Source organism: Corvus moneduloides, chromosome 18 (genome assembly GCF_009650955.1).
Source record: "Corvus moneduloides isolate bCorMon1 chromosome 18, bCorMon1.pri, whole genome shotgun sequence".
Taxonomy (NCBI): domain Eukaryota; kingdom Metazoa; phylum Chordata; class Aves; order Passeriformes; family Corvidae; genus Corvus; species Corvus moneduloides.
In genome coordinates, this window is record NC_045493.1 from 12,407,454 (window position 1) to 12,417,256 (window position 9,803).

A 9,803-nucleotide genomic window follows, 5' to 3' on the forward strand; every position below is an offset into this window, starting at 1 on the left:
CATTGTGATTATCTTTCAACCCTGAAGCTTGCAAATAGTTTGAAAGGAAATGGAGAGTTTTCTCATGAATGTGTTGCTTCTTTCAGTATTGGGCACTATTTTGTTGATCAGAGAACCAAATCCTAACTTCAGGGAAGTCCTTAACAGGACCAAAGTAATGTTTGTTTATGGTTCTAAAGCAAAAGAATCCATCCTTGGAGTTTTCAGGCCATAGCTGGGTAAATCCACACTGGACCTGATCCAATGGTGGTCATAATCAAGCTTTGGGCAGAAGGTTGAACTAAAGATCCCCAGAGGGCCTTTCTCATATTATTTCTGTGATTTTGTGTAAATCTTTGCCTTTACTTTTCATAGATATACAGGGTGGGATTAATTTTATCTAACTTTTAATTTTATAATGCAACTTTTGAGTTACCTGCCCAGATTCCCTCTACAGTCACACAGAGAGGCAGGCACTGAACAGCTCTGGTATTTGTGGTGTAATAGATCCCCTTTGGATCAGCACAGTAATTCCAGGTGTATAAAATTCCTGTCTGCACAGGTGATTGAGAAACTGAAGCTGGTTGAGACGACAGCAGCGGATATAGATCTTCTCCGAGATGGCTACAGACCAGCTGCCAAGAGAGGGGCCATTCTCTTCTCTGTGTTGGCTGAAATGGCACTTGTCAACATCATGTACCAGTTCTCACTGGTCTCCTTCTTAGAGGTTTTTGGATTCTCTCTTCGGAAATCCATGCCCAGTCCTATTCTTCCAAAGAGGTTAAAAAACATCATGGATACACTGACTATGAACACCTACAACTATGGCTGCACAGGTTAGTGCCACTTAGCCAGGGGCTGAGACTGCGTTGTGCAAATAAAGGCAAAGCCCTGACTTCAGCTGCTTCATGTTAGAGGCAAGTTACCACGCAGGGAATTCAGTGATGTTCAGGTCTCAGCACCACTCCTGGTTCACGCTTTACTCCCTGCTATTTCTGTCAGAAGGAACTACGCATGTTACCCACGTAACTCTTGCAAAAATGCTTTCCTTAACACAGTTACGAATGGTAAAGGCAGCCATGGAGCTCACAGGGGCTGTATTGACTCAAGCCTGATTCAAAGCCCCAGCTTTGATCCCCCTGATCATAGAATCATAGCATTGTTCAGGCTGGAGAAGACCTATGAGATCATCAATTCTAACTGTCAACCAAATGGTCTTTGTGGGGTGTCCAGATCATAGAATAACAGAATGGTTTAGATTGGAAGGGATCTTAGGAATCATCTTGTTCCAATCCCCTGCCGTGGGCAGTGATGCCACTCACTAGGTTAAGTTGCTGAGGGCCCCACCTAAAATGGCCTTGAGCACTTGCAGGGGTGGAGTATCCCATCAGCCCCACAACAGACAGAGGATGTGGATTGAAAGATTGCTCCAGTTCCACAAGTTTTAGCAGCTGATTTTTGAAAATGTTGTCCTTCTAACATAGGCTTGTTTGAGAAGCACAAGTTACTATACTCCTTTAATATGACTGTCAAGATAGAACAAGCTGAAGGCCGAGTTCCACAAGAAGAATTTGAGTTCTTTTTGAAAGGTAAATTGAATATTTATATGTAAGTATGTAGCTCGATGTAGCAATAACTAAAAGATCTTTTGAAGACAGATCTTTGACTAGATATGATTTACTAGAGCACCTTGAGAAGGGGAGCTCTCCCACTGAGGAGAGCTGCACTGTGTTGGGTTACACAAACTGGGGATCCTGCTATTTCTGTTTCACAGTAGCTAATTGTTAGGATGTTACCTGAGAAAGTAATCTGTAGTTATTTTCTGACTGTGTATACCTAATTTTAGAAATGTTTGCAAAGATAAAATTCTGGCTTTTGCGAGCACTTGTAAAATGCCATTTTTCCTCCAGCAGACCCGTCTAATCTTACAGTGCTTCCAGGAACAAATTTTTTCTTGGTTCCTCTGTGCAGAGGGACTGTATATGTGGTCATGCATTGGAGAATTTTTGACATGGACACTGGCTCTGGTTTCTGTATGTGCCTAGGCAATATTTCCCTGGAGAAGAGTGCCCGAAAGAAACCGTACGCTTGGCTTCCAGATCAAGGCTGGGAAGACCTAATTCGCTTGTCTGAACTATTTCCTGAGAAATTTGAATCTCTTCCAGATGATGTAGAAGAAAATCCAGATGTATGGAAGAATGTACGTGCTTCTTTGCAATGCTGTTTTCTCTCCTAGTTTTTCTTCTGGTATTAAACGTTCAAGTGTGATGCAACGTGTCACAGTACTCCACGGAGGGATGTCACTGTGGGCTTCTTCCCTCAAGCCCTTTCTTTGCTTCTTGACCTCAGTTAGCGATTGGCTTATTTGCAGGAGAATTAAGGATTATATTCTTTAAAAAACAAACCAAAAAAACCTTCCCTGGTATACTGTAGAATTCTTATTTGTCAGTTAAATGCCTTGGAGGAGTTATTTGCCCTGTTGAAGTCAGTGGAATTTTTTCTGTTTGACAGTCAACAATTCACTGGTATTTTTGTGCTGCTAAATTGTACTTTGATCTGCTTGTGGCAGTGAATTCTATAGGCTATTGACAAACACAGATTTCCTTTGTTCCTCCTTCAGCTTCATTCCATGTCTTCTTGTTTTATAAGAAGTCTTCCCATAAGCAACCTGTTAATACCTTTTTGCTTGGGGATGCTATTTTCTGTATCTTAAGAGAATTAGTTGACAAAGAGCAAAAGTACAAATGTGTTTCTAGAGTTGAATATACTGAAAAAGTTGGATTTTTTACATTGACCTGAACTTTTAATATTTACTTGCAGCTGATTGACTTTTTGTTGTGTCTCTTGGCCCCTCATTCATCAAATTGATTTTCCTAGTAATTTCCCTGACAGAGCCATTGGATTCATTTGCATCGTGTGCTGTCTTTTCCTGCCAGTGGTATGACACAGATGCTCTGGAGCAGATGCCATTACCAATGCACTATGAGGGCAATGTCTCAGACTTCCAGAAGCTCCTCCTGTTGCGCTGTTTCCGGGTGGACCGGATGTACCGGGCAGTGACCGACTACGTGACCGTGACGATGGGCGAGACGTAAGTGACTCTCCTCTCTCAGATCCCAGCCACAGCACTCACACAGAGCTGGAGCTGTAATCAGCTGTGTCAATGGTTCTGTAATTTGCCTGAAGAGCAGAGCAGGGGTCGTGTCTGAATGCTTTCCATGTGCAGCCTGTGGTGAGCTTTGCCCTTCGTGTACAAAGCTCTGTTCACATGTGGCAGCTGCTCTGTGCACATCAGATAAATTATTGGCCTTTACCTCTGCCAGGTATGTGCAGCCCCCCGTGATCAGCTTTGACGACATCCTGCAGCAGAGCACCCCTTTCTCACCTGTGGTTTTTATCCTAAGTCCTGGCTCTGATCCTGTCAGTGACCTCATGAAACTGGCTGAGAGGACAGAGTTTAAAGCAGATAGACTCAAATTCCTGGCCATGGGACAAGGCCAAGAAGAGGTAACTTGGATGGGAAGGTGGGGATGTGCTGTGTGCAGTGTGTGTGAATTGCAAGCCATGCTCCTAATTCCCTGGGAGTGATCAAATTTCCTTTCCATAGGTCTGCTCCATGTTAAAAGGAGTTACCTCATGGTTCTGACATAGATTTGTCAGTCTGGGGATAGCATTTTACTGAACATGAAAGGGGCCATTTGGCTGACTGGCTGCTGTTCTGGTTTGGGCAAGGGTAGATTCAGAATCAGATTTCTGGCTGTTAAAAAGTAGTTGATATGAGAAGATGTTACTGTGGACGTGAGGTGGTTGGAAGTTACAGTGTTTGCTACTGGAAAGTTCTCCTGCTGCTTTTCTTGCCTTTCCTTTGACTTTCGTTTTTGCTCTGGACACTATGGCAGGATGTCCAAAAGTTAACAGCTGACTGAATTTACCATGATTTTAGTCTATGGGAGAACTCCTATCAGACTCATTTAGACCACCACTTTCCTAGCAGGAAAACTCACTGCACGAGCCCATCAGAGGCAGTTTGTTCTCAGGGTAAAGGGAGAGTTACTCACAGATGGTTCTCCCCTTCTCCTCAGATTGCTTTGCAGATGCTGGAGAAAGCAGTGGTTCATGGACAGTGGCTCATGTTGCAGAACTGTCACCTTTTGGTGAAGTGGCTCATCCATCTGGAAAAGGCCCTGGAGAAAATTACAGAGCCTCACCCAGACTTTCGCCTCTGGCTGACCACTGACCCAACTAAGGGCTTCCCAGTTGGAATCCTGCAGAAGTCCTTAAAGGTGGGGAAAGCCCAGCCAGAGGGCATGGCCTGGCACTGGTACTCAGCAGAACAGGCTGGCTCTGGGAGGAGCCTGACCTGAGTGCAGCACACTGACCCAGGCTTACGAACTTGCTTTTTGTCTTTATGAAGCCAAATGCTTTTCTCATCATCCTGTTTATCTTACTGGGATGTTTCCTTTGGGTGAAAACTGTTCAGCAGTTTCAACAGCAATAACTGTTCAGTTATTTCAATGCAGAGGTTTATGAGTAAACCTGGAAATATGACAAATGGTCTTTAGATTTAAATGCTGCCACGAGTGAGGAGTATCTGGAGACAGAAATAGCCCTGTCAGCCCTGATGCTGCAGTGCAGAATCAAGGCCTGTGTCAGCCTGGCAGTGCCAGTGGAGCAGACATTGGAATAGGATAATGGTTTCCAGCTGCTACTTCAGGCTGCAGTGTTTATCACTAAAAGCTGAGCTGATTATTTTGAAGGCACAAGCCGTGATTCTGCCCTAATGTTCTTTTCTGTGGCTGCTTGACCACTGTTGTGGTGGCCTGTCCTGTAAACATGGTTATTTCATTTCACAGCTGGGAAAGCAGCGGCTCAGTGGCAGTGGCAGCTCTGGGCTGCTCTCCCACTCATCCTGCAGTGGGAAGGGAGCTGGAGCAGATCTTTAAGGCTGCAGATCTGCGCTTTGTGGGCCTTGCCAGGAGCAGTGAGAACTGAGGTTTTAGAGCCCTTTGAAAAAGCTGCCAGGAAGAAGCTCTGGCAGTTTGATCAGCAGTAAAGCCACATTGTTAAACCATCTTATTGTAGGGATATAAGACACACTAAAATGTGTAAAGTACTGGTATTTCAGTAAATTAGATCGTCAAGTATGAGAAATATTAATGTCTTGCCAATAACATGATTAATTCTAAAATAATATCAAGTTCTCTTTGCATATGTGTGCTTACCTTGATAAACTTGAAAAGGTCTGTTTCATGTCTTTACTTTAGAAAAAACCCCATATTTGATAGGCATTTGGAAAACTACTTAAAATGTCAAGCTTGCATTGTATAGCTTACTTTAATGTGATATATTTATAACTTATTTTCCTCAAGTTATCCAGTAATTGATGGCTTCCCTAATTATTTTGATAGGTTGTTACAGAACCACCTAATGGTCTGAAACTGAATATGAGAGCCACCTACTTCAAAATTCCCCAGGAAGCCTTAGAGCAGTGCCCACATCCTGCCTTTAAATCCTTAGTCTATGTCTTGGCATTTTTCCATGCTGTGGTTCAGGAGAGAAGGAAGTTTGGGAAGGTTGGCTGGAATGTACCATACGATTTTAATGAATCTGATTTCCAGGTAAGAAAACAATTGTAATGACTCTTATATTCTTGAGTAGCTCAATTACTTTTGAAAACACAGAATTTATCCAGCTTTAAACTTTCTCACAGCTAGATTTTGCTTAGTATGTTTTTCTGCTTCTGTGGAGTCATGTAGACTCCTGATCTTCTGTAATGTCAATTTGGGATGCTAAAAATTAGATTCCTAATCCTTCATGTTTATATTGCCTCTCTCATGGGTTTCTTTTATTTAGAGGATTTATACTTTTTAATTATTTCAGAAAGAAGTAATTGTCAGTTTTCAAACAAGAACTAGATTAAATAAAACCTATGAATAAGTATATCTGATTTATGAATCTTATCTCACATGTTCCAACAAATTCATTAGGTGTGCATGGAAATCCTTAACACATACTTGACAAAAGCCTTTGAACAAAAGGATGATCAAATCCCTTGGAGCAGTCTCAAATATCTTATTGGGGAGGTGAGTGCTACAATGCCACAAAAATTCAGATAAATGAAGTTTCCTTTTTGCATGGGCTGCATCAAGTAAAGCTGGGAATCATGCCTGGGCAGGTTTGAAACTCCAGTGTAGCCCTGAGCAAGGGCTTAATCTCAGGGAATTAGGGCCACTGTGCAAACTGCACAACAGGGAGTGATGGTGCTTAATTAATTCTGAGAGAGTCCCTGGGACCCTGTGCTGGATGCTGTTGGCACGTGGAGTATCACTGGAGCTACACAAATGTGTGTTCTCAGAGCTGGTGCAGCTGCACTGCACTGGCAGCTGCTGCAGCATGAAATCCTGCAGGAAACTTACTTTGCAGCACTTGATCCCAGCTGGGCAGGAGCTGGTACCTCAGGAAGGTACCCTTGCACGCAAATCATCCAGACAGGTGATGAGGAGTGCCCAGAGCAGCTCTCTCCAGACCAAGGCCAAATATTTCCTGCCTGTCCCCTTGAGAGGGGGCTGGAGATGTCCTTGGGATCCATAAGGGAGACAGTGTTACACCACAGCCACTGCAAAAGCAAAGAGCATTTTTGACCTTTCAGTGATTTTTTGAAACTGTATTTTCTGCTCCAAAAGCCAGTGCTGTAACACTGATGTCACTGATTTCTAGGTCATGTATGGTGGGCGTGCAATCGACAGCTTCGACCGGCGCATCCTGACCATCTACATGGATGAGTACCTCGGGGATTTCCTATTTGACACATTCCAAGTGTTCCATTTTTATAAAAGCAACACAATTGATTATAAAATTCCAGCAGGGAAGGGAAAAGATGACTTTGTTGGTAAGAAATGCTTTTCCTGCTACATTAAAAAAAGAAGTCTGCTTCCAGTATACACTGTCTCCATACATCGCTGCTGGGTGTGAGAAGTTGAACAGAACACCGGGCACTGCTGGTGTACGGACTGCAGAGTTATAATCCACTGCTTTACAGGAGCAGTCCTTTGGAATGTGAGCTTATCACTGAGCTCCTCAGGCGTTTTAAAAAAAAAAACCCAATCCAAACCACAAAACCTCAGTAAAGCAGCATGGTAATTCTGTTAAGTGATATATAATATGTCTGTGGGGGAGTCTGTGTGTTTGTGTTAATTTGTGTTTATTTGATCTGTGCATTTCTCCAACACCAGCTTTAGCATTTGATTTTTTATTCAAGCAGAGCAATAGCAAAATTGCTGTGGTGTTCTGTGTTAAGAGAACCTGTATGCTTGTATTCCAGAGGCCATAGAAGCTCTGCCACTTTCCAACACCCCCGAGGTCCTGGGCCTTCACGCCAACGCTGAGATCGGGTATTACATGCAGGCAGTGCGGGGCATGTGGGCTCACCTGCTCGAGCTGCAGCCCCAGACTGGTGCGTGCCCTGTCTGAACTGGGTTTGTGAACAGGACATGTCGAGGGGCGAGTGCTGAGCCCTGGGGACAGTGACAGCAGCCCCTGTGTGGGGAGTGGTCCGGGGGCTGTGTCCCGGCCTCGGGGAGCAGAGGGAGCGGGGCAGTGGGAGCGAAGCCCTGCAGGGCTGGGCTGGGAGCAGCTCAACACCTGCCCAGAGGCACATGCAGGGCTCTTGGGCAAATGTCAGAGCAGCAGAGGGTGGGAGACTGATGCCAAAACTCAGCTCTCAACCTTCTCTCAGAAGATTCAGTACAGATTTAGTCTCACGAAATTTTTTTGGTTTCAGGTGAAACTGGTGCAGGAATTAGTAGAGATGAATATATTGCAAATGTTGCCAAGGATATAGAAAACAAATTACCTCAAGTATTCGATCTTGACCACATACGTAAAGGTTATGGAGTAAACATCTCCCCTACGACTGTGGTACTGCTGCAGGAACTGGAACGCTTTAATAAGCTCATTGTTCGAATGGGAAAGTCGTTGGCTGAGCTACAACGTGTAAGTAAAATTACAGCAGCTCGATGGGACCAGCTGGCCTTTGCCTGCCCTCAGAACTCTTACCATCATTCCAGGCCTTGGCTGGGGAAGTTGGAATGAGCAGTGAACTGGATGATGTGGCTCAGGCTCTCTTCAATGGGCAGATTCCTGGGATCTGGCGGCGGCTGGCCCCTGACACACTCAAAACACTTGGAAACTGGATTATTTTCTTCAGAGATCGATATGACCAGTACACCAGATGGGTAAGCAAGTGCCTCCAGAAAGCTTTTTGTTTTGTTAACCTGCGTGATGTGCTGTGCAGGTTGGTGCAGAAGCCAGTGAACACTTCAGGTAAGTTCCTGAACTAGTGCTGTTATGGTGTAACTGGATGCAAGGCAGACTCACCGTGGCTCCTCTCTCAGAGCAGTGCAGGGCTGAGGACCAGGTGCTGCCCATCACTGTCTGTGGCTGCAGGTTAACGAGGGGGAGCCCGACGTGATGTGGCTGTCAGGCCTGCACATTCCTGAGTCCTACCTGACTGCTCTCGTTCAAGCCACCTGCAGGAAAAACAGGTGGCCCCTGGATCACTCCACCCTCTACACAGAGGTAACCAAGTACAGGACAGCAGAAGACATCACTGAAGGGCCCCTTCAGGGTAGGTGTTTTTCCAATTATTTGGCAAAAATAATAAAGTAGTTAACTGGTGAGAGAAAGAAATTGCTTGGCACATTAAATTACTTTGGTTAAACCTTGGCAGGCATTTACTCTGGGTTTGCATTTCACAGTCCTCATGATTTCCAGCTGGGAAGTAGCTGGGTTCTGGTCCCTGCAGAGCCCCTGTGTGCATGAAGCACCATCTTCCCTGTTCAGCTCTTCCCACACACAGGAAGGGATTTGAACTTACACCTCCCCCTTGCTTGCTCCCTATATGTGTGTATATATATATATATATATATATCTGTGTGTGTGTACACATGTATATAAAGACACACTGATTTCTTTATGCCTAGAATATTACCAATCCCAACAGGCTTATAAAGATCTGTTTACACCACAAAAAATATATTGAAATGTACTTAAGCAAAAAGTACCTACAAATATGTATCATTTATTGTGTGAGTATCTCTTTATGAGGTCTCTATGACTAGCACTGCTCTGGTAACTAAATGTAACAAGGGTACAGGGGACAGCTAAGCAAGGCTCTGAGTACCAGCCCTGACTGGGAACAGAGGAGGAAAAAAGTCTCACTGTTTTTGTTAAATCTAAATGCTGTGCTTGGTATTTGTACCAGAACAACTGTCCCAACCCTTCACCTGCTCTCAGTGACCCAATGATCACACCCAGGGGAGTTACAAAGCTGTGACTTGGGCAATTGGAGGGGAGCAAATTGGATTTATTCCTACTACTGTTTCTCATGTGTACTGCAACTGAGACAATTTAATTTGATTTCCTAATACAGCTGGATGATAAAAACAAAGCCCTCAGAAAACTGCACCCTGTGCAGCTGCAGTTTGAAATGCAGTGTATTTGTGGTGACTGTAGTGCCCAAAATAGGGATTGCAGGAACAGTCATCTTAAAGGGATCTTTTCTAGGAGCTCAGTTTACCCAAATGTTGCATCTTCTGCCTTCACAGGCTGCTATGTTTCTGGTCTGTTCCTGGAAGGAGCAGACTGGGACATAGAGCAGGGCTGCCTTATCCAGAGCAAGCCCCGTGTCCCAGTGGTGGAGCTGCCCATCCTGAAGATCATCCCCACGGAAGCACACAGACTCAGACTCCAGGTAGGGCTCTTTACCTTCCTTCTGCTGGCACAGCTCCCCAGCTCCCAGGCCCTGCCTTCTCTGCCCAGCAGCT

General features: G+C 44.6%; 1 protein-coding gene across 4 annotated transcripts in view; it reads left to right on the top strand.

The window, feature by feature from the left end:
* Nucleotides 1–9,803, top strand: part of DNAH10 (dynein axonemal heavy chain 10) — a 51,871-nt gene that overhangs the window by 41,151 nt on the left and 917 nt on the right. For 2 of the 4 annotated variants that reach the window (XM_032127890.1, XM_032127889.1), the window contains exons 63-76: nt 542–815; nt 1,464–1,568; nt 2,025–2,179; nt 2,916–3,070; nt 3,303–3,486; nt 4,062–4,262; nt 5,388–5,597; nt 5,967–6,062; nt 6,697–6,868; nt 7,301–7,432; nt 7,760–7,971; nt 8,046–8,213; nt 8,425–8,605; nt 9,585–9,730. In XM_032127890.1, the coding sequence (XP_031983781.1) occupies nt 542–815; nt 1,464–1,568; nt 2,025–2,179; nt 2,916–3,070; nt 3,303–3,486; nt 4,062–4,262; nt 5,388–5,597; nt 5,967–6,062; nt 6,697–6,868; nt 7,301–7,432; nt 7,760–7,971; nt 8,046–8,213; nt 8,425–8,605; nt 9,585–9,730 (2,391 nt within the window). Of the gene's footprint in view, nt 1–541; nt 816–1,463; nt 1,569–2,024; nt 2,180–2,915; nt 3,071–3,302; nt 3,487–4,061; nt 4,263–5,387; nt 5,598–5,966; nt 6,063–6,696; nt 6,869–7,300; nt 7,433–7,759; nt 7,972–8,045; nt 8,214–8,424; nt 8,606–9,584; nt 9,731–9,803 lie in introns of those variants that run through there. The other 2 variants (XM_032127891.1, XM_032127892.1) reach the window with 2 other exon arrangements.